The 24,884-nt window shown below is 41.0% G+C and overlaps 1 protein-coding gene across 1 annotated transcript in view; it reads left to right on the top strand.

Moving 5' to 3' along the window:
* MEI4 (meiotic double-stranded break formation protein 4) overlaps window positions 1-24,667 on the top strand; it is a 183,139-nt gene extending 158,472 nt beyond the window's left edge. Inside the window, exon 3 of the mRNA XM_059731348.1 lies at window positions 22,993-24,667. Within this exon, the coding sequence (XP_059587331.1) occupies window positions 22,993-23,009 (17 nt within the window). The 3' untranslated portion in view covers window positions 23,010-24,667. The remainder of the gene's footprint in view (window positions 1-22,992) is intronic.
* Window positions 24,668-24,884: the final 217 nt, after the last annotated feature.

The raw sequence follows: 24,884 nt of genomic DNA on the forward strand, positions 1-24,884 counted from the left end.
TGGATAAATTCTACCAGTCATTATTATAGTGAGTCCATCCAATAGCTGTAAACTAACAACTTTCAGGAAATAATCTTACCTAAAATAGTCTATGATAACTTGGCCCTTAAATGGTTGTGTGAATTTCTTAAAAGGAATTGAATGTAATAAAATCTTATGGGCCAAATTCTGCCAAACTTATATTAGTACAGGCTTACCTTTGTTTCACTAGGGTCTCACTAGTTTAACTAAAAAGTTGATTTGTCCCAAACTAATATCTGGCAGGAGGCAGAGTATTGCACATAATAATGCTGAAGAAATGAGAAATTGCAGCTTAAAGGCAGGAGGCAGAAGCATGGAGGCAAAAGCCTGAGGTGCTTGGCAGGTCTATGGGAAAATAAACCCTGCCATCTCAAGAGCAGGGAGTATCCAGAATTCAGACCTAGAATAGTGCTCTGGACATCTGTTGAGAAGAGAGGGAATTGCACAGAAATTTAGTTAATTTGTACTAAAATGTTAAAAAGATGTTCTCAAGCTCCCACCAACTCAGAAAAGCATGTAGAGTTTGTTGCCAATGCTCTTGCTTTTTGCAATGTCTTTTCTCCATTTCTGGGGTAATGTTTGTTCTTTTTTAATGTCTCTTACAAGGAATCATTTAAATATCAGCAATGCAGTTGCAACAAAAGATTTTGATCCTTACCTTTCCTGGAGAGGGAGAATTTTCTGATCTGAAATAACTGATAATGCCTGAGGATTAAGGGGTGATGTACTTAATAAAGCCATATGTGTGTTTTAGACACTTTTCAGGAAAATCCATACTGAATTCCTGATTTTAGGACTAAGGTTAGAATTTAACAAAATATCCACTGTCTAAAAGGGACAGCTCCTCCTCTACTAGGCACTTAAGTGCTTAAGTCCCTGAAATAACATTAACACATTCGTAACATGCCATCATCTCAGCCTCAAGCCTAATTTACAAAAGCAGCAAGCAGGAGGAAAGCCTATCCAACTCTTGTGTGAATTCTTTTTAGGGACTCAAGCAGGGTGGAAAAGGATCTTGTTTACTTATCTAAGAGGTGAATTAAAATCTGGCCCTAAGCAGATCAGTAGTTCTCAGACTTTTTTGGACTCAAAGTATCCCTCAGTAGATTCAAAGGGCACTCCTTGAAAGACTCAAGGTACCCCTTGGAAAATGCTAGGTCTTTGTATTAGCTTGTTTTTGAACTACAGAAAAATAATAGAGATTTTTTTTTCTGTTGCTAAGTCCTCAGAAACACCACAGCAGGTCAGAATGTTTTCAACACTATGGATTCCTATTTTGAAATCTCTTGGTTTACCCTTGTGAATCATGTTTGAACACATAACAGTGCTAAATTGTGTTGCACCCTTGAAAGAATCTCAAGGCACCACAGAGTGTAATGGCACTCCCACTGAGAATCATTGATATAGATAAAAATCTGCTATCCTGGATGGTGCAAGCACAACAGTCATATTGACATATTGCATATTTATTTTGTAGCATACCATTTTCAGAGTTGGTTTAATGCCAGTCAGAATTTTGCCTTGAAAGGATTAATAATTTATGGAAATATAAGTTATTATCTGTGCTGATAAGGTTAGATCAAAATGTGTAAAGTTACTAAGCCCCAGGACTTAAAAGAAGAATCAGTGGTGATATATAACTGACCATTGAAAGTTTATTTCATCTAGCAATTGGTCACCAGGTAGTCTGAGCCTCCTAATAAGAGAAACAGAAAACGGCGGTAGGTGGATTCTGTTCAAAAACTGTTAGAATGGTGTTAATTATTCTGAAAAATGAATGAGAACTAATGAGTGTATATTTTTCAGTTAATCAAGAAATTAAATTAGTTAGAACCACTGAAGCAAAGTGGTTGTGATTTATTTTCAGTATCTTTGTACATTTTTGAAGGTGAATCAACTTGCCTAACCAAGCTTTTTGAAACCACTGCTGTTGTCTTTATCTCAGCCATCTGGTATTGTCTAAGATGACCTATTTTAATTATCAGAAGACTTTTACTGATGAAGTTATTTCATGCCTATTTTGCCTTGGCAATTACTGTTTACCTGTAAAAATAAGGCATGGTATTTGTTTTCAAGTTAGGCTGTTTAAACTGTATGCAGATAACTAAAATTGCCACGGTTTCTATGGTAGTAGCAAAACCCACAATTGTATCTCTATTACATTTGTTTATGGTAAATTAATAAATAAATGCACTTTACATTGTAAAGAATGATGTGAATGCACTGCCATTTGCATTCTCCTAGTGCAAATGTTGGTTTTTCTATGTCAAGTGCCTAAGCCCTTGAAGCTAAGCCTGAATCCTGTTAAGTTACCAGACTCTCCATCTGCAATCCATTACGTTCAGTCCTGAGCGAAAAGCTCCATGCCAACATCAAATTTGCCTAAGAAATACTAGCTCAAAAAAAAGCTAGTGTTTTGATCATGAACAACCTCCTTCTCCTTTTAAAGAACACCCAAAGTAAGGAGGAATAGCATAGCTCTTTGCAGACTCAGTCTCTGCCTTTCTCATATGGCATCTATACACATACTATAGGGTGGAGAGTGGGTGCTTTAATTAAGGTGACTCTGAGAGCTGCTCTAATTTAAAGCACCCACAATATCATGTTAATTCAGCACCCTGCAGTTCAAAATGGTGGCAGGGTGCTTCAACTAAAGCCTTTTTGATGAGCTTTAATTAAAGCACCCTTGCCACCATTTTGAAACTCAAGGACACTGAATACACATGATGCAGAGGCTGCTGGAGAGCACTAATTATCATGCTCCGGCACACTTACAGCAGACTCTCTTAATCTAATTAGCATGCATCAGAGCAGAAGGCTGTCACATATATAGGTGCCAATAGATAGCTGCGCAGAAGGGGAGGAAATAAACTAGGAGAGTGAAACTCAAGGGAAGAAGACTTATCAAAGACACTTCCCTGCAATTCCAGGCCTCTTCCCCCCCCCTCCCCCCCAATCAAAAGAACCTAGATTTTACTCTTTCATTTTAATTACAGAAAAACTGATGTTAAATCTACTTAACTTTTATCCACTGAGGCTTCAGTAATCAATTCTGTTTGGGGGAGCAAATAGGACATTATTCAGATGAACTCACTTCAGCAGACACATCTGCTCTGAGCCCCTCCATTGAAATTCTGTAGGTAACAGACCCACAGCAGAAGGCAAAAGTAGACAGAGCATGCTAGAATGCCACTTCTTTCTTCAGTGTCTATGAATCTGATTGAATATTTGCACTAGCATTAATGGCAACCTGAGGAAGTCCCCTGAGCCACTTTTAAAATCAACACATTAAAAATACATTTTTCCTCTCCTTTTTGGAGGGTTTGAGTTTCATTTCCTTATGGGCTTCCACAAATGGGTGAGTTGCTATTTTGCCATACCATATGCAGGGAAATCTTTTCTTCCGCAGTTCCCTTCTAATTGAGACAGTAAGTATTGTAGTAGCCAATTTTACATTATTTTGCCTCTCTTCTGTAAACATATGTATTTTAAGTCTCAATAAAGTCGACCATAAAGAAGTAGATTGATTTTGCTAGGTGTACATCTAGCAAATAACATAATGGTGTTGGATCTGACAAGTCAGGTGCCTGCCCTGTAAAGTAGAGGGGAATTGGTTAATAAATTTTTAATCCTGTTACCACAAAACTATAAAAGCACATTCTGTTCTTTCCAAATGAGATTTCTTAGTGGCTCATATTTTAGCCACTAAACGAATAATGACTTTAAACGAATAATGAGAATTAGAATTTGTATTGTTAATCTTTTTATTTCCCGGTCACATTCATTCCAAGGTGATTACTTATTATAATTATGATTCCAAACTAAAAGTCTGAGTTCACTATTGCCAGTATATTTAATATCTTATGGTGTATCCTGGAAATCATAATAGAAAATAAAAGTAATATTGCTTGAGAAAGTATAAGAATTTATTGTAATGTATAACATTTGTATTATATGTTGGATATGATAAATAGATGATCGTACTTAATGACACATGGAAGAAAGGCAATATACGTATGTCTCTGAAACATTTTTTTTCCTTTAGGGGTTGAAAAATAGTGTTGTTCCCTTTGCTCTTAAATGTGTCTTCCAGTAAATGCCAAGATATTTTTTTATTTGTAGCTGTCATTATCACAGAATTTTTTGGTCCTAAAGACTGGAAAATAAGACTGTCTGGAACTTACAAATGTTGTCAAAATATTGCTGAGCATTGTCTCAATCTGATGCTGCAGATCTATTTTTTGTGAGAATTTATCTGATGCTTTTTTCCCCTGGAATTAACTGAAACTGTCTCAAATATTAATTAAGAGCATGATTCTGAGAGGTCAGGTATCCAGAGCAATACTAAAAGTATTTTACTGCAGCCTGCAAGTAGTGGCACAATTTATAGGAGGTACCTGAGGGGACAGTACTACTCACTGTGAGTAAAGATGAGAGAATCTGTCCTTTTGTTGTCACTGAGTCAGAGAGAGGGATACTTCATCAGGTACCTGAAAGTTTAAAAAGATGAATGCTTGGGAGATGACATTTGTTTTAGATACTAAACATGAAGTCTGACCTTTCCTGACAAATGAATATTCATATAGCTTATGAGAATTACTAAAAAGATGTCAGATGTCAGAACAAACCAGATAAAGTCTAAATACTAAAAAAAAAAATCCACAAAACAAAAAATCCATTAAACGTGTTTTGCTATAGAGAGAAATGCTAATTAGCAAAAGAATGAATCCCGAGGCATGACAATTTGTAGGGTAATTACCTTCTTATTCAAGACAACGGTATTGAAAACGGAACAAAAAGATTTCCAGTAAAGTCTTTCATGACTGCCTGCCTCAGGTATTTCAGAGGTGCTTATCACCATGGTATCTAAACCATGAGCAACAATTAAAGATGGTACCAAGCATGCTAAGAAGTATATCAGTGATATATCAGTGGGCATTTTGTTTCATTTATAAGTTTCAATTATAACCGTTGTCTGCATGCTTGTAGAACATCCTATTAAAAAAAATCCTGTTCCTTTAAAATAAAACACCTGTTATCTAAGCATGTATACAGCTTTCTGAAAAATAAATCTATCTTGCTTTTATGACCATAGTCTCCTTTGACCACATGACTGGAAGGCATCTTTTTCTTCAGTGAAGAAGTGAATAAGGTAATCTTGTGTCACTTCCACTATCCTCTGAATTAGACTGAGTAAATTCTAAAATGTCTGTTGATATGTATAGTACTATATGTGAAAGGAAAATAATCCTTTCCTTCCCACTTTGACAATAAGCTAGCACCCTACAAGCTGAGATTTGCCAGCTGAGATTTGTTTATATAACATCCTAACTGCTGGTCATTGTGACTGATTGCTTCTAAACACACACTTTCAAGGCAAAATGGAAATATTTTTGCTCGCTAGGATTCAGGAGCTCTTTCCATAAAAATATGATATCAAATAATTTTTCTTCTAGCAAGTTGATTGTTGAATAGGTACCAGCCAGATGCAGAATTTTAATATTATATCACTGGAAACTAGATTTAAAAAAGGTGCAATTCATGAAACAAAATGCTTTGCTTAAGCTGTAGTTGGTTTCCATAAGGGTGCTGACTGTATTTTATTATTTCACTGCATGTGTGGCACTTAGAAATCATAAAAAACAAACCATGTAGCACAGTGAAATAATGAAGAAAGCAGGGAACTGGTGGAGAAAGACAATAGTGACTGTAATAATGAGGAAGATTTCAATAAAGTAATATAATAAGGGGCTTGGTACGTGTTAATTTGGGTGGCTCCTAGAGGTCTTAACCCCTGAATTGTCTGCATGGTAACACCTTTAAGAGGTTTAAAGCACTTGTTATGCAGCTCAAAATTACACCACTGCAGGGCAGGATTATCTCTTAATCTGCATAACCCAGCTGCTGTTCCATTAACGTGTGGCCACTCCTCACAGATGTGCCACTCAAATTGAAGATGTGACTGCAAGTTAGCACTAAAGCTGATCAACATTTTTACAGCTCACAGTGTAATGTGTAACTAAGCCCTAAGTAGTTTTTATAATATAGAATTTCTGAAACTATTAAATCCTCCAATTTGTAACTTACATTATTATGGTCCTTTTATCATTTTACCATTCAATCCCCTCTCTCAATAACAATCTGGTTACAGAGGTATCTTCTATGAACTGTAATAATTACAGCACAGTTTTTTTAATCTCAAATCTTTGTTGGTTACATTACATTCACTTGTTCTTTTTAAGGTATCTCCAGGTTTAGGACTGTAGGAAAGAAGGGCTGGAATAGACCTTGTGACATAATATGTTTTAAACCCCCGCTTAAAGCAGAATCATCCCCAGCTGAACTATCGCAGCCAACCTACTCTTGAAAATTTCCAAATATGTAGGTTCCACACCTTTTCTAGGTAGCCTGTTCCTGTGCTTGATCACCCTCATAGTGACAAAGTTACTGGCCCAGTGTCAGAGACTAATAGGATTGAACTCTTAGTCTTCTGACATTTGGTCTAACACAGTACATCACACTGAATATCATGAAAAATTAAATACAGAAAGGTTATTAACTTCCATTTAAAATTGTAGCTAGATAGAAATATCCCTGTTCTTGTTATGGTAGATACATACCATCTAAAATTTGTATGCTAGAGTAGAAGTAGAAAAAAAGGGCTTGATCAAAACTTAACTATATATGGCTCTGACACTATTTTTTTAACATTCTTTTCTGAAAAACTATATCAAAGGTATACTCATGAGCTCTAGAATTTTCTTCACCTCCATGATATGATCTATGAATATCTATGTGCCTGGAGTGCTCTGTAAAGAACAACAATTAGAAGCCCAACCACATATGGATTGCTGGGAGATAATGAGAAGAGCTCTGTAGCCTAAAGCAGGTGGATATTGGAAGTGACAATACTCAGCAGCAGGAGAATGAAGCAGAGCTCCAGAACTAGCTTAGTTATGAAAGAAGATTAAAGGAGCTAGAATAAGATTACATAGGAGATACAGAAAGCAGTGTTCTGGCTACCCAGGGTGTGATGTGTGGAGCTATGCTTGCTGTCCCCAGGTTGCAGAGCTGAAGCTTATGAGCTTCATTGGTTGCCACATGAGGCTGGGAAGGGATTTTTTTCACCTCCTCCTGCTACAGGATTTGGAGGTTTCATTTTTTTCTTAGAAGCATTGGGAGCTCAGGATCTTGACTGAGGTATGACAGTGTTTCTACTGGGACTAAAACCTAGAGGTTCCTGAATAGAGGGGCTTGCCACCCCTCTCCCTTCACACACACATGCACACACTCAGGGTCAGCATGATCACCCCATAGAATCATAAACAATTAGAGTTAGAAGGGACTAGGGCTGTGTGAAATTTCACCAGGTGTTATATTTCAAAGCTGTTTCGATGGGTTCTGAGCTTGAAACAGCAAAATCAAAATGAAACAAAAGGCTTCAAAACAAAACAAGGGTACTTGAAACATTTGGGAAGTTTCAAAACATTTTGAGTTTCAAAGCTGGGCTTGCATGGCTTCAGTGCCAGTCCCAGCTGGCAGCGGCAGCCTGCTGTCATCTGCGTGCAGATCTGGGGTCCTGCGCCCCCTAGGAGGAGTCTGGCACACCCCCATAGCCCTCCCAGGGGGTGCAGGCCCCTGGATCTGCGCACTGGATGACAGCATGCTGCCACTGCTGGCTGGGGCCAGCGGCAGCTGCAATCTTCCTGGTGCTTGGCACAGGCTGCACCCAGAGCCTATCCCACCTGGCAGCAGAAGCTTGCTGTCATCCCGCGCACAGATCCAGGAGCCTGCACCCCAAGGAGGAGTGCATAATCCTGTCTTCCTGGATCTGTGTGTGGGATGACAGGAGGCTGCTGCTGCCACGTGGGACCAGTGCTGGGTTCAGCCTGCACCTAGCACCAGGAAGATTGCTGCTGCTGCTGGCCCCAGGCAGCAGTGGTGGCCTCCTGTCATCCTACACAAAGATTTGGGGGACCCGCACCCCTGGGAGGAGTCTGACACAGTCATGCAACCCTCCCAGGGCTGTAGGCCTCTGGTTCTGCATGCGAAATGACAGGAGGCTAGCGCTGCCAGCAAGTGAAAGCAGTTTTCCTTTCAACTGTTTGAGATGTAGTTTCCCAGAACCCTCTGCACCTATCTCCTTGAAACTTGACAGGATTCATGCCCTCAGAAGGGGCTACCATCCCTGCAATTTTAATCTGAATCAGGCAAGAATTGACAAGATTTTAGGTATTTTCATGATTCCCCGTTATAGCCTTTTGGCAAAACATTGAAACCTGTAGAAGCAGCGAAACTGTTTTGATGAAACAAAGCGGAACAGTGCTTCAAAATGAAATGAAATGATGAAACAAAACACTGTCCCCTTGAAACGGGAAAATGGAAGTCGAAACAAAACGGTGTTATTTCACACAGCCCTAGAAGGGACCTCAGGAGGTCATGCAGTCCAACCCTCTACCCAAAGTAGGATCATCCCCGACTAGATCATCCCAGGCAGGCCTTTGTCTACCTGGGTCCAAGGATGGAAATTCCACAACCTCTCTGGGTAACCAGTTTCAGTGCTTTACTACCCTCCTAGTGAGAAGGTTATTTCTAATATCTAAGCTAAACTTTCCTTGCTGCAACTTGAGACCATTATGCCTTGTTCTGTCATCATTTCACTGAGAACAGTCTAGCTCCATCCTGTTTGGAACCACCCTTCAGGTAGTTGAAGCCCCCCTGAGTGCATCTACACAAGACACTAACTGCACAGTAGTGGAATACTATCTCACAGTAGCACATCACAGTATCAACAGTGCTAATACAATACCGTGCAGTATTATTAGGCTACTGTCCAGTAGTGTCACTAAAAAAGCTTTCGCCGGTGCTTATGCACAGTAACTTCAGGTACTTTAAATTTATTTAGTACTTGTATAATTAAGTACTAAATACATGTGCAGTAACCATTGTGCAGTAGCTTCTCATATAGACAGTCTTCTTTTCTCCAGAATAAATAAGCCCAGTTCTCTCAGTCTCTCCTATTAAGCCATGTGCCCTAGCCCCCTGCCCATTGCTGTTGTCCTCCAATTTGTTCATATCCTTTCTGTAATGAGGGGCCCAAAACTGGACATAGTACTCCAGGTATGGCCTCATTAGTGCTGAATAGAGAGGAACAATCATCTTGATCTGATGGTACTGCTCCTACTAATGCAGCCCAGTATGCCATTAGTCGTCTTTGCAACAAGGGCATACTGTTGGTTCATATTCAGCTTATTTTCCACCATAACCCCAAGGTCTTTTTGTGCACAGCTGCTATTTAGCCAGTTAGTCCCAGGCCTGTACTGGGGCATGGAATTGTTCCATCCTAAGTGCAGGACTTTGCACTTGTCCTTGTTGAACCTCATGAGATTTATTTTAGTCCAATCCTCCAATTGGTTGAGGTCTCTGAATTCTAGCCCTACCCTCTAAGGTATCTAGTACTCCCCCCAGCTTGGTGCCATCTGCAGACTTGCTCAAGCTGTACTCCATTCCATCTTCCAGGTCATTGATGAAAATATTGAGCATAACTGGCCCCAAGACTGATCCTTGGGGCACTCTACTTGAAACTAGCTACCAGCTAGATATTAACCCATTTATTACAACCCTTTGAACCCAGTGATCCAGTCAGTTCTCTATCCCCCTTACAGTCCATTCATCCAACTCATACTTCCTTAGCTTGCTTGCAAGAATGTTGTAGGAAACCATATCAAAAGCCTTGCTAAAGTCAAGGTATATCACATCCACTGAAACACTCAACTCATCATAGAAGGCAATCAGGTTGGTCAGGCATGACTTGCCATTGGTGAATCTATGCTGACTGTTCCTAATCTCCTTTTTCTCCTCCAAGTGCTTAGAAATGAATTCCTTAAAAACCTGTTCCATGATTTTTCCAGAGACTGAGGGGGGTCGGATTGGTCTCTATTTGCCTGGATCCTCCTTTTTACCTTTCTTAAAGATGGACACTATATTTGCCCTTTTCCAGTTATCCAGGACCTTTTTCAATTCCAACATCATTTGGAATCAGAATACAATTTCACTATGTGATCACTTTAGTATGTACTGTTGGGATTCTTGATTTCCTCTGTAGCAGGGATCATGGCTCTCTTTTTTGGATCTCTGAAGCATATTTTCACAACCCTTTCAGGAGTAGGACATTGACAACCATTCCTCCCCTACTTCATCTGTGGCAGGTTAGGGTCCTATGCCTTGTAGTTGTGCAACAGGGTTAATTATATTTTTTAGTTAGACAGTGATTTATATGAGATAGCTTGAATAGGGGTGATGCTGCCTCAGTGAGAAGCTTGGATTTGATCAGGAGTGGCCAACCTGTGGGATGTGTGCCACAAGTGGCACGAGCAGCCTATGTGTGGGGCACACAGCACAGCAGCAGGTCAACAGAGAGAAGAAAGAGCAGGAGATTGGGTAGGGGAAGGGGATCAAAGGGGCACTTCAGGGAGGGCATGAGGCTTAATTTGTGGCATGCCTGCAAACATAGTTGCCCCTCTCTGGACTGGATAACCTCTAGAGGTCTCTTGCAGCCCTACATTTCTGTGATAAAAATACTGAATCTGTAGTTTGTATATTACCTCCCAGAATGTTAACAAAACAGAGTAATCATTCGCTGTGCTGGTGTAAAATAGCATTGTTCACCTTGTAATCCTAAATGCAAAATCCAACATTCAGATATTCTTTTTTATAATACCTTAAATATAGAAATCCATAACCTACTAGTGTATCCAAATTACAGTTATTTCACTTAGCCTGTATTTCCTTAACTTACTAATGAGAATACTATGGGAAGACTGTCAGAAGCTTTACTATAATTGAGCTATATCACATCTGCTTCTCTCCCTCAATCCACAAAGCCTGTCACTTTGTCATAGAAGGAAATAGAGTTAAGCATGGCTTGCCCTTGACAAATCCCTTTTGGCTGTTGTGATCAGCCTGTTCTCCGCTAGATGCTTAGAAATAAATTGTTAAATGGCATGTTCCATCATCTTTCCTGGGGTCAAGGTCAAACTGAGCAGTCTATAATTTTCTGGATCCTCTGTCTTTTCTTTCTTAAATATAGGCGCCATATTTGCCCTTTTCCAGTCATCTGGGACCTCACCCAACCTCCACAAGTTCTCAAACATAATAAACAATTGCTCTACAATTACCTCAGCCAATTCCTTGCGTCCTCTAGGATGAATCTCATCTTACCCTGATGACTGCCAGCTTCACTCATCATCTGATAGCTGACCTTCTCCAAAAAGACTACAGTAAAGAAAGTTTTAAGTATTTCAGCCTCCTTTGCATCATCCATTTTTTCAATTACTATTCTTTTTCAGTAAAGAATATGAATTTTCCTTTATCTTCCTCTTACTTCTGACATACTCTCAGAATGCTTGTCTGTTGCTTTTTACATCCCACCTTAGCTATGTTTCAATGTGTGCCTTGGCCTTAATTTTCTTCCTGTGCAGTAGGGCTGTGCGAAATTTTGGCAGCCATTTCGTTTAATTTCATTTCGGATTCAGATGTTTCAATGGTCAAAACACCAAATCCGAAACAAAACGCAGGGCTCCCAAATGAAATGGTCCATCTGAAACATTTAGGATGTTTCAGAGCTGTTTCAGAGGCAAGCTTGCAGGGAAAGGGGGGGGGGTGCAGCGCAGGGAAATGACTGTTCTGATATTGACATCATTACATTTTTAAAGAAAAGACATTTTAAAATCTGCAGGTCCAGATGCCCTCCACCCAAGGGTGTTGAGGGAGCTGGCAGGGGTCATCGCGGAGCTTTTGGCCTGGCTGTACGAGCATTCCTGGTCATCTGGCCAGGTGCCAGGGCATTGGAAACTGGCTAATGTGGTCCCTATTTTTAAGAAGGGGAGGAAGGAGGACCCAAGTAATTATAGGCCTGTAAGCCTTACCTCGGTGTTCGGGAAGCTCTTGGAGAGGATCATCAAGGAGCATATCTGTGGGGGGCCTGCAGGAGAGATCATGCTCAGGGGCAATCAGCATGGGTTCACCAAAGGCAGGTCCTACCAGACCAACCTGATTGCCTTTTACGACCGAGTAACTAAATCCTTGGATGATGGTGTCTCTGCGGACATAGTCTTTCTAGACTTTAAGAAGGCCTTTGACACTGTCTCTCACCCCATCCTCATCAATAAATTAAGTGACTGCAGCATTGATGCCTGCACAGTTGGATGGGTAAAAAATTGGCTGATGGGGCATACCCAGAGAGTAGTGGTGGACGGGTTGTACTCAACCTGGCGAGATGTGAGCAGTGGGGTACCCCAGGGCTCAGTCCTCAGACCCGCACTGTTTAACATCTTCATCAGCAACTTGGATGAGGAGGTGGAAAGCAAGCTGTCCAGATTTGCTGATGACACTAAGATGTGGGGTGAGGTGGACACACCTGTAGGGAGAGAGAAGCTGCAACTAGATTTAGACAGACTACAAAAGTGGGCAGATGAGAATAGGATGGGGTTCAACGTAGACAAATGCAGGGTGCTGCACCTTGGGAGAAGGAATCCACAGCATACATACAGGCTGGGGAGTTCCCTTCTTGAAAGCACAGAGGCGGAAAGGGATCTTGGACTCTTTATTGACTCCAAGATGAACATGAGCCGCCAATGCCAGACTGCAGCCAGCAAGGCCAGCCATACATTGTCATGCATCCAAAGGTGCATCTCAAGCCGGTCCAGAGAGGTGATCCTCCTCCTCTATGCAACTTTGGTCAGGCCACAGTTGGAGTACTGCGTCCAGTACTGGGCACCGCACTTCAAAAGGGATGTGGCCAGCCTGGAGAGGGTTCAGAGGAGGGCCACCCACTTGGTGAGAGGGCAGCAGGACAGGCCCTACGAGGAGAGACTGAGGGACCTGAACCTGTTCAGCCTCAGCAAGAGGAGGCTGGGGGGGGGGGGGAGGACCGGGTGGCTGTCTACAAGCTCATCAGGGGGGATCAACAGCAAATAGGCAGAGCTCTTTTCTCCCCAGCACCACCTGGGGTGACGAGGAACAATGGTCATAAGCTGATGGAGAATAGGTTTAGGTTGGAGATCAGAAGGCAATATTTTCAGTTAGGGTGGCCAAAATCTAGAACCAACTTCCCAGGGAGTTTGCCCCTTGCCCCTACCTTGGGCAAATTCAAGAGGAGGTTGGACGATCACCTGTCTGGGGTCTTGTGAACCCAGCATTCATTCCTGCCTGTGGCAGGGGGTCAGGCTAGATGATCTGTTCAGGTCCCTTCTGACCCTAGCTACTATGAAACTATCTGTACCTGGCCAGTGACAGTGATCTGTCCCTGAGGTCCCGTCCAACCCTGCTGCAGAGGAATCGAACCAGGGGCTGGGGAATCATGCCAGGGAATGGGGAAATGTTCAGGTCCCTGAACATTGCCCCAGATCCTGTTTTGATTCCCCAGCTCCCCAATCTTTCCCCCAGCTCTCTGATTGCTTCTCCCCAGCTCTTCCAAGGGATGACAGCAAGCTGCTACTGGCAGCTGGGCATGGGAGCAGCTCTGGGCTATTTCCCCAGCTGGCAGCAGCAGCCTGCTAAAACCCGGCGTGCAGAACTGGGGCCTGCGCCTCCCAGGAAGAATCAGAGAGCTGGGGATCAAACCAGGAGCTCTGGCTGACAGGTAGAGCCGCCTCAGCTCCCAGGTAGCTCACGGCATCTTGCCGAGCCACACTGCACCATGAGGCAGCTGCCACATGGGTGCCAGGTGGTGGGGAGGTGATCCCCAAACTGCGTGGGTGGGCTCTGCCACTAGCCCTCAGAGGCACCAATCACCGAAACACTGAAACAAATCTCTGTTCCTCCGAAATGCCAAATCTGAAACAAAACAAAACCCAGCCATTTCAGACAGCCCTACGAAACACCAAAATGAAACACTGTCCCTCTGAAATGTCAATTTTGAAACCGAAACAAAGTAGGCATTTTGCAGAGCCCTACTGTGCAATACTCTTATTCTCCTTCCTAGTAATGTGGACAATTTCCACTTTTTGTAGGATTCCCTTTTAAGTTTCATCTCACTAAAATGTTCACCATTTATTCATGCTGGTCTCTTGTTCACTTCCTATCATCTTTTGACATTGGGGTAACCTGTTCTTACTCCCTTAATATGGTCTCTTTCAGATATAGCCCACTCTCTGGGATTTCTTTTCACTTCAGACTTCCCTCCCATTGAATCCTGCCCATCAGTTCTATGAATCTGTTAAGTGTTTTTCTGAAGTCCAGTATCCTTTTTCAGCACCGCTTCCTTCCTTTCCTTAGGATCTTGAACTCTATTTTATCATGGTCACTGTCACCCAAGTTTCTTTCTACCTTCATATCATCAACTATTTGAGAGCAGAAATTCAAAAGAGCTTCTCATCTAGTTGGCTTTTCCACCATTTGTGCCCTGACACATTCCAATATCTCCCAATTAGATTAATATGACTATGTTACCAGCAGTTAATGCTTCATATATCTCACCAAAATTAATAACTTGATAAAAAGAACATATTCAAGAAATTGAGCAGATGGAACACTGCTATAGTGAAGGATCTAGGTCAATGTAGATAGTCCATATGCTCTATTATTGATGTACTTTCATGGCTGGTGGGTATGAATGTTGTTGCAGAGGCAGGTGGGTTAGTTTCTATATCCTCTGTCAAACATTTTCAAAAGCCTGTAACAGAAGGCAGAGGATTTCAGGCCTCAGTCTTGAATCAAGATCATGTCTATAAAGTCTTTGATAGTAAAATTCTGAATGCAGACGTAAGTTCTAAATCAGCACATGATCAAGTAAAATGATTAAATGCAATATGTTGGAGCTTTGCAGTTCAAGATAAGCTACTATATCTGTTCAAACTTCGAGTTGAAAAAGAGTTCATGATTAATATCAACATAGGTCAAGGAAGATCACTTCAGCAAAGAAGTCTGTTTTAGCAGTATTTTATTTCTGATCATTATGTAATATGGCACCAACTGCCTAGTAACAATGATTTTGATCTTGGACTTTTATATCGTCTTGACCTTTCTTCAAAATGTGCCATTTTCTTGCAATCTTAAAACTTAGTTATGGATATCTTTTCTGTAGCACTAACATTAACAAAAAAAAAAATCTCAGAATTCCTTGAGGCAAGGATTTTTGTGGGTGATATCTTCTACTGAGCCAACTCTGTATTTGGGAGGAACACAAATGAGCTTTTGGAACCTTGGCTTTTTGGCTAAATAAAGTGAAAGGGAGAGTTTAAAGTTTTGGAATGTATCAGCTCTTTGTAACAACACTTTAAAATAGGTAACATTTTCCCAGAACTAGTTTCCAAAGCAATGCTTCTCAACCTTTTTAGAGTCAGGGCACCCTCCACAACCTTTTTAAATTTGGGTGTACCCTTGCTTGAGACCAACTGTTTTACTGCCTCCACTCACCTCCATGGTTCTCAACCAGGGTGCTGCCACGAGCTCCTGCCTGTATTAGGATTTTCTGATAAACCTAAAATAGGTAGAAAGAGAGGTGTAACTAGTGAGTTTCATGCCCTGGGCACAAGTCTTCTGTTCCTTTGGAGCATGGTGGAGGAGGAGGAAAGGAGGATGGTTTTGCCTACCTTGGGTGTGCAGCCAACTTCTCCAGCTGGGCAGAGCAAATAGCTGCTCCAGCATAGCAGGACTTCCCTGGCTGAGCAGTATAAAAGGCTGCTTCATCCCAGCCTCAACCCTCTGAACAGGCAGTGCTAAGTGCCACGGTCACACTCTTGCTTCAGCCCTTACTGGCCTGACCCTATACACTCCTTTTAAAAACAGAGGGGCTCAGGACCATCCCACTTGGATGATGCATCTCAGTTTCTGGAAGGAGCATGTGGGGTTGGACCTGGAAGGAATGCAGGAATAACATAATCACAGCTGCTTCCCAATCTCCTCCTCAGGAGGCATGCCCTGCGTTTTAACCTGGCTGCAGTGAGCACTCACATCACAGCATCCCTGGGAGGAGCTTGCCATACCTCAGGTTGCTGTGGAATGCTGGCTGAGAACCACTGGTCCAAAATAAATAAATTAGGTTGGTATTTGCCACTGCAGTAGTTTTAGAAGAAAGGAGATGAGCTTGACCTGATAAATTCATTACAATAGTTGATAATGTAGCACAATAGAATGGGCATATTAACTGTAATTAAAAATGGACACAAACTAAATGTGGACATTCCTGGCTAAACATATGGAAATGTTATACAGTTTTCATTGACTCCTGATGATCTTGAATCTGCTATTTGTATAGACTGTATTTCATGCTGCTTTTGGCAAATTTATCTAAACATTGGCTGAACAGCCTTTGACACTGCTCTGGGCAATTTTTATTTAGCCCCTGGCTTTTGTGTGGCTGAGCAGCAAATTTCATGTAGCCTTTGACTTCTGCCTGGTTGAGCAGGTTTTGATGCCAGCGTGGTCAATCTTTGAATAGAATTCTTATGAAATCAGTTTTTGCTGATTTTACTATACTGGGTATTTGGGAATGTATTTCTTTACATTAATGGGCATCCTGTATGATTTTTAGTCTTGAATCTAGGATTTAAAAAGTTTTATTTTCTACTTTGATTTCTTACTCCAATTAAACTTTCCAGGCTCAATTCTGTTATTTATTAAATAATTCAATTATTTACACTTATGCACCAACTAGTAAAAGATTGGAATATAATTTACTTGGATAGAAAAAAAAAACCTTTTTTGATGAGCTTTTCATCATCTCATAATTCATACATTTTTATCATCAGGCCTTAAATTTAGATTGTGTGCTGAAGGTTTACACCAGTGATTCTTAAGCTGGGTTCCAAGGCACCATTGGCTGCCTTGAGATCCTTTCAGAGGCAGGCTGACATACAATATTAGCTCTGTTGGGTATGCAAACAAGTGTCACAAGATAAACCCAGAGATCCAAATAGGAATCTATAGTGTCAGAAATGTTCTGACCTGTTGTGGTCTTTCTGAGTTCTTTGCAGTAGAAAAATTGCTCTATTATTTTTCTGTAGTCAAAAGATGAGTGAAAACTAAGAGCTGGCATTTCCAAGGGGTGCCTCAAATTTATCAAGATTAGGAACTACTGGTTTACACTCAGACAAGAAATTTCTCTTCTGTTGTCTAAAAAAGAAACCATTTAAAATGGCAAGCTGTTATGTACTTCATTTGAAAGCAAGTAGAAAATTAATTCATTAGCTGTAGATGGCCTATAACCCCATGATGTTCCTCACTTGGGAACTAATTCATGTCTACTTCAACTTTATCTTCTGGAAAAAAATAAGAGCAAGTAGGAACTAAAGTACTGTCTTTCTTCTTTCTTTGCCTTTTGAAGGAAAATGCTAAAAGAAACAAAGATGCCAGAGAGGAACTAGATTGAAATACTCATGCCCAGGCACAGCTTTTCAGGCCATGTGGTCTTGGTGACCAGCTTTGGATTATGGGTTTACAAGGTAAAATATTCAGGGCCCTGAAGAAGAAAGAGAGGCATGGAATTTAGTAGGCAGTCAGACAGGTACTACACAGTTGATTCTGGGGCAGGACTTACCTGTCCTCCCTGAAGTTTCCATAACAGGGAGTAATCCTTGTTTCCTTGAAAGGGAAGAGGGAGGACCCAGGCAACTATAGGCCCGTCAGTCTTACCTCAATCCTGGGGAAACTCTTTGAGAAGATCATCAAGGAGCACATCTGTGATGGGCCGGCATCGGGGATAATGCTCAAGGGCATCTAGCACGGCTTCATTAGGGGCAGGTCATGTCAGAACAACCTGATTGCCTTTTACAATTAGGTCACAAAAGCATTGGATGCAGATGTCGCCGTGGATATAGTCTTTCTGGACTTCAGCAAGGCCTTTGACACTGTCTTCCACCCCATCTTCATTAAAAAACTAAGCGACTGTGGCATCGATGCCTACACAGTCAGATGGATTGCTAATTGGCTGAAGGGTCATATTCAGAGGGTGGTGGTGGACGGGTCATATTTGACCTGGGGGGTAGTGGGCAGTGCAGTCCCCCAGGGCTCGGTCCTTGGGCCCGCGCTGTTCAATTCCTTTATCAGCAATTTGGACGATGGGGTGAAAAGCAACCTGTTCAAATTTGCTGATGATACCAAAATTTGGGGTGAGGTGGGCACGCTAGTAGGGAGGAAAAGACTGCAGAAAGTCCTGGATAGGTTGCAAGGGTGGGCTAACAAAAACAGGATGCGTTTCAATATGGACAAGTGCAGGGTGCTGCACTTGGGCAGTAGTAACCAGCAGCACACTTATAAGATGGGAAACTCCCTTCTTGAGAGCACGGAGGCAGAAAGGGATCTTGGAGTCATCATTGACTCCAAGATGAACATGGGCCGACAATGCGAGGTCATGGTCGGCAGGGCTAACTGGACCCTATAGTGCATTCACAGGTGCATCTCAAGTAGGGCCAAGGAGGTGATCCTCCCCCTCTACGCGACACTGGTCAGGCCACATCTGGAGTACTGTGTCCAGTTCTGGGCACCCCACTTCAAGAGGGATGTGGACAACATTGAGAGGGTCCAGAGGAGGGCCACGTGCATGATCCGGGGACAGCAGGGCAGACCCTACAATGAGAGGTTACAGGACCTGAACCTGTTCAGCCTTCACAAGAGAAGGCTGAGGGGGGACCTGGTGACTGTCTATAAACTCACTAGGGGGAACCAGAAGGGTTTGGGGGAGACCTTGTTTCCCCTAGCGCCCCCCGGGATAACAAGGAATAACGGCCACAAGTTGTTGGAGAGTAGGTTTAGATTAGACATCCGTAGGAACTACTTCACAGTTAGGGCGGCTAGGATCTGGAACCAACTTCCAAGGGAAGTGGTGCTGGCTCCTACTCCGGGGGTCTTTAAGAAGCGGCTCGATGCCTACATGGCTGGGGTCCCCTGAGCCCAGTTTCTCTCCTGCCCAGGCAGGGGGTCGGACTTTCATTAGAAACAAGCAAATGAAATGTTAAGTGCATAACGTCTCATCGGGTAGAGAACAACTTAGAAGATGCAACAAATTTTGTACAGATGTATGGATGAAGTATTAGTCATCCCATCTCAGAAATATATTGTGAAATTAGAAGAGGTTCATAGTAGTCAACTAAATGATAGAGGAAAATCTATGAAGAAGAATTGAAAAAATTGGGCTGTTTTCCTTAAAAAGAATAAAACTAAGAGGCGACATGATAAAAGAATGCAAAGTAATGGATTGTGTAATGAACATTAATTAGGAACTTATTTTCTCCCTGCCTCATAACACAAGAATGAGGGCAACAGTCAATGAAATAAAGGTGACAAATTAATTATGTGTAATTAACTGTGGAACTCATTTTTACAGGATGACACCAAGAACATGGCAAGATTTAAAAAGGGCTTGGATATTTATATGGATAACTTGAAACTTAATATGAATTATTAATGCTAACAGATTTTGGAAAGACTATTAAAACTCCATCTTTTAGGATTAAATTAATCTCTTGCAAATAAAACATTAGAATGGTGAGGGAAGATTATGCTATATCTTTCTACTTCAGGGTTTCCACACCTTTGTTTGAAGCACCTCACACTAGGCTTTGTGAAACATGATAATGGACTAAATCAGTGGTTTACAATCTTACTAGACTCAAGGCCCCCTCAGAAAATGCCAGCTCTCAGTCTTCACTCATTTTTTGACCACAGAAAAATAATAGAGTAGTTTCCTGTTGCAAAGAACTTAGAAAGATCACAATGGGTCAGAATGTGTTTGACACTATGGATTCATATTTGGAATCTCTGGGCACTTTTACATATGCTCCAGCTATGGCCGTGGGGGGTGGGGGGAGCATGCTTTAATTAAAGCAGCTCCAAGAGCCACTCTAATTCAAGCACCACTGCATGTCTTACATCAGCAATCCCACACTTTAAAATGGCAGCGGGGACGCTTAAACTAAAGCTCGTTTAATTGAGTCTCCTCTAACATCATGGAATTCCAGCACGTCAGAGCAGCCTTGGTGTTCATGTATAGGTGCCCTCTGGATTTATCTTGTGAAATACCTAATACAGTTTCCCCCATTTTATGCGGGTTCAATTTGTGCGAATTCGCACTTATGCAATGACCCTTTTATACCAAAAATTTATTATATGTGAGGTAAATTCACTCTTATGCGATTAGTGTGTTGGAACCCCACAGTCAGCTGCTTTGTTTGATGCATTATGGGAGTGACATGCACCAAAATATAGTCTCTTGTATGGAACTGTGCTCCTCACTCATTGTCTATGACGTTTTTCTGTAGTTGCCATCCCCATTATGATAGTGCCCTGTGCTTGTGTGTACTGTCTGCTGTTGGCAATTACCAAAATTGTCTTGTAAAAGTGGTAGAAATGGGTCTGAGGGTCTGTACAGTCGAGGTCCTGGAACGTATCTGTGACGTCTGTAGGTATTTATAGGGCTTGCTCACGCTGCCCTGTGCTCATCTGCCTACAGGTGGCAACAGGATAGACCTTGGCTGTGGATCACCAGGTCTGCCAGGGAGTGGATCTTATGTTTTTCTCACCTGCCACGACTTTGATGACCTATATGTTCCCAGGAGGCAATGACCACGGTGATCCTGCCTGGCTTTGATCCGTGTGTCTTCGGTGAGGCTCCAAACCTCCCCTTTACCCCAGCCTAGCCTCTCCAGATGGTATTTTATGATGTTCTTCCACTGCCAGGTTGCAGTGCTGCCTGTTGTAACCTTCTCTGCACCCCAGGGTGTCCTAGTGCCTCTTTTGGGTACACCCTTCCAGGCGCCAGGTCTTGGCCTGTGCTCAACAAAATCAAAATAGACAGCAAAAAAATCACAGAAAAAAAACAACCCAGGCTGCTTCTCAGACTTCTTGTCAGGCTCTGGCAATATCTCTCAAAAAACCCCAATCCCTTAGTCCATTCTCTGCTATGTGCTAACCTGTCCTACACCCCTATGAATATACACAGTCTTTCTGGGGTCTCCCCCTTGTGCAGGAAGGCTCTACCTGTGACTGTAGATCTTTCCCTTCCAGCCCTCCTCCAGATCCTCTGCTGGAAAAACTCATCTGGAGATTCTCTCTTGCCTTGTGGGCTCCCTCACTCCAGATCCTCAGCTGCAGCTTCTCTCTGGAGATTACCACTAGCCGCTTGTTCACAGGCCTCCACCTGCCTCAGGGTCACTCCCGCAGCATTCCTCAGGCCTGTTCTGCAGTTTATGCCTGATTGGACACTCAGCCGCTCCTCTCTCCCTGCGGCCTGCAGCGAACTGACCCCTGTCTGCCCCTCTCCGGGGCCAGAAATACCTTTGAGCAGCCTCCCTGCAATCCTGAGCAAGATGCTGCTCTGGAAAGTGCATGGTTTCTTTCCTTTCCGGGCTGCAGCCCTGCAGGCCCTCCGTGCTGCAAGTTATGTCTCACTCCTTCACAGTATCCCTGTTTGTTACATTGTAAAGTGGGTTCCCTTTATGCAAATTCAAGTTATGCACCGTTTTCCAGGAACACATGTACAGCATAAAGCAAGGGAAACCTGTAGTGCTAACATTATGTTGCACCCTATGGCACCGTTGAAAGAATCTGAAGACACCCCAGGATGCTGCAGCTCCCTAGTTGAGAGTCACTGGATTAGACAAATACTGGGTTTCATCCAGTGCAGGCTTTCCTGTGATCCTGTGTCATTCTTGAGCCAAGCAGTTGGTTAACAAGGACTCTTTGTGCATTTAGTCTCCTTCCCACTACCACTGGCTTATGTTAATAAGAATTCTTCCTTTAACATTAGCTATAGAGAAAATGGACTTGCTTGAATACTTACTGCTCTGTATCCTATTTATGCCATATTTAAAACTACTGTTAATATTTTGTGGCAATATGGCCTAGTCTGTCTGGAAAAAGTTACCTGACCTGTTAAACTGACAATTGTCTGCAGCATATATAGTCATAGTCTGCGTACAGTCTTATTTGTGTGCATTACAGAGAATGCACTCAAGTCTGGTTGACATTTCTATCCAGAAGTGCAGATAAGCAATCTTTAGCACAGCTAACGCTTACTTCTGGATATTTAAGGATACCCCCCAAAATTTTTTATTTATTTGGTGTTTGTTCTTTCACTTGTTTTTCAAATACACAGAGGGGTCATATTTATTAAATGAGTGGAAGGATTTGCTTGCGAGAAGAGAGCAAATTTTGGCAAATAAAAAGGTCAGAGATTACGAGTCAAGAAATGTAATAACAAATAAGCAAAGGTGCAAGATGGAATGCAATTCTACTGTAGTTTACATTTTGTAGATATTTTACTGTGTTCTGTGATGCCATATCATATCTGGTAGCAGTCTAATTTCCTCCTTCACTGATCTCTTGCTTACCTGCACTAAAAGTAAAAGGTATATTTTGAAGTTTGCATTTAACACAATTTGCTACCAGCATATTTGTTTCAAAATGGTATATTGCATTAGCAATGTTCTTTTGTCCGTTTCCAATTTTTCTCTAGTGTTCCTGTATTCATATATTGCGATTTATTGCAGCACTTCTGGATCTGTCAAATTTTTTAGTGCTAAGCTATTGTTTGTTTTGGGGGTTTTTTTGCAAATATAAAAGTTCTTAAAATAATGCTGTTTGTTTCCTGTGGACTTCAACAAAGACTTGTTTGTATTTTTATGCTTATTTTAAAAGCTGACCAGCATGGATTTGGATTGACATACAAAGCCACAGATCATTCTGATGGCCGTAGTCTCTGTATTGCTAAGTAGGGAAAATCATCTTAAACTGTTATATTATGGAGGTTGTTAAACTTTGGATTTTTAAAAATATTTGGTTGCACTGCTTGGAGAATTACTTTTACCATGTAAGGGTTACGTTTAGAGGAAAAGTGACCAATTATAGTCATTCTTGCTATTATCAAATGTTACTAAGAAAGTTAATAGTTTTCTCTGTAGTTCTTCTAAAATGATAGGCCATAAAAAAGCATCTGCACATTAAGTTTATGCCCTGTTTTGTCTTTATTCCCAGATCCAGGTGATGTATGACATTACCCAATATGAGAATATTTTTTCTTTGTGCATGATTTTGGAACAACTTCTTCACATTGGGACAGAAGGTAACATTTCAAGCCAAGATTCTAATGGAGAAGAAAAGGATAAATTTCTGAAGAACCTTGATCAAATTATTCTTCACCTTTCTGATGATTTCCCCTTGTTTTCTTTATCTATGTGGAGGCTAAGTATTCTTCTGAACTCAGCTCAAATGAAAATTGATTAAAATAACTTGTCTTCATTTTAGCAGCACATTCCTTACGACACTGGAAAACTCTTAAACCAGACCATAAAATGGACATTATTGAAAAATAATTACTTTCAATTACTATGCTACACAACAGTATATAAGATAATGAAGTTGTTTCCCATTCTATATATAGAAAAAACATCATATCTTGGATACCACAGCGGATAAATGTGGGCTTATAAAATATAATGATGTCTGCATAAATGGAATCTGAGCAGAAAAGAGAACCAATATATGTAACAGTAAGAGTAAATATGATAAACTTTTAACACCAAGATCTAAAAATAATGGTTGCACATTAAGTGAAGCTACTAAGTCTATATTTGGGGACATAAATACATGGTCTTATTTTCGAAAGTAGTACATATCCAGCACCTCCTGTATACTTTAGAGCAAATTTATTAGTTCTGAGCAATTTAGGAAATATACATTTAGTAGCCTAACTTCAGGCATTCTTAAAAAAATGTAGCCAGTTTGTTAAGATTAGATGACATACATAGCAAAGACTACTATCATATAGTAGAAATAAAAGCATATGTTCATACGTCTAAGATTAGTGACTTTCAGAAGAAAAATATTAGTTGAGAATGGACATTTTGTACACGTACACCACTACGAGACTTTTGTCCTCAATTATTTCTAACCTCAGATTTTACCAACATATTTGTTTCATGATTGATTTAATAAATACATGATTTATACCTTTTTTACTTTTACCATATGCACTGCTCATTTGTAGAGCATACACTGAATCTGATTCACTCTGGTGTAACTGAAGTTAACAACCAAAATAAACTGGACTCATTTTGTAATTGCTTTAGACTTCCTAAAAGTCATAAGGTAGGTAGATAAAATCCCATTTATATATTCACATATTATGTCAATTTTTTACCTTTTTTCCTATTTCTTTATAGAGGAATTAAATAAACAGTTCCATAACAAAAATTTTCTTTAACATGAAATTACTTTAAAAAAAGTGCAACATTTTTCTCAGTGACCCAGAATCTTTATCTCTTGGCAGGGTAACTACTACAATGCAGTACAGTTTTGTCAAGTAGTTCAAACAATGCTAATATCATTTTGTGCTATGTACAGAATCACTTAATAAATTACACATTAAATGTTTCTCCTCATAATTCCCATCACAAAATTTGTTTCAGATCAGTTTGTTACAAAAAATAATTGAAACAACTTCAGTACCATTCAAAAATATTTGTTGTATTAATTTTGAATAATTTCTGACTATCAGCCTATAGTTTTAAAAGATATTAATATTATGTTACAAAATAAGTTGTGATACTGTTGTTATTTAGGTATACTGTCTTACCAAGGAAATTGTTGTAATTTCTATTTACTACTCTAACATTATGCTTTAACTATTAAACTTAATTTTTGGTTATAACATGGTGCACCATTTTTCTTGTGCTTTATCTCCACCACCATTTTTTGTAAATCCACTGGATTTATAAAATGGATTAAATACTATGTCTCAGTATTCACATCAGATTTAGCTTGTCAACTGTTTCACTTGCCACTCTAAACAGCCACTGGCAATGTTTTAAGGCTGTGGGCTGAATTGGCCCAATATGGGTCACAGATGGGAAGGCTGGCACAAGAGC

The sequence above is a fragment of the Alligator mississippiensis genome, chromosome 1, assembly GCF_030867095.1.
Source record: "Alligator mississippiensis isolate rAllMis1 chromosome 1, rAllMis1, whole genome shotgun sequence".
In the NCBI taxonomy this organism is placed as follows: domain Eukaryota; kingdom Metazoa; phylum Chordata; order Crocodylia; family Alligatoridae; genus Alligator; species Alligator mississippiensis.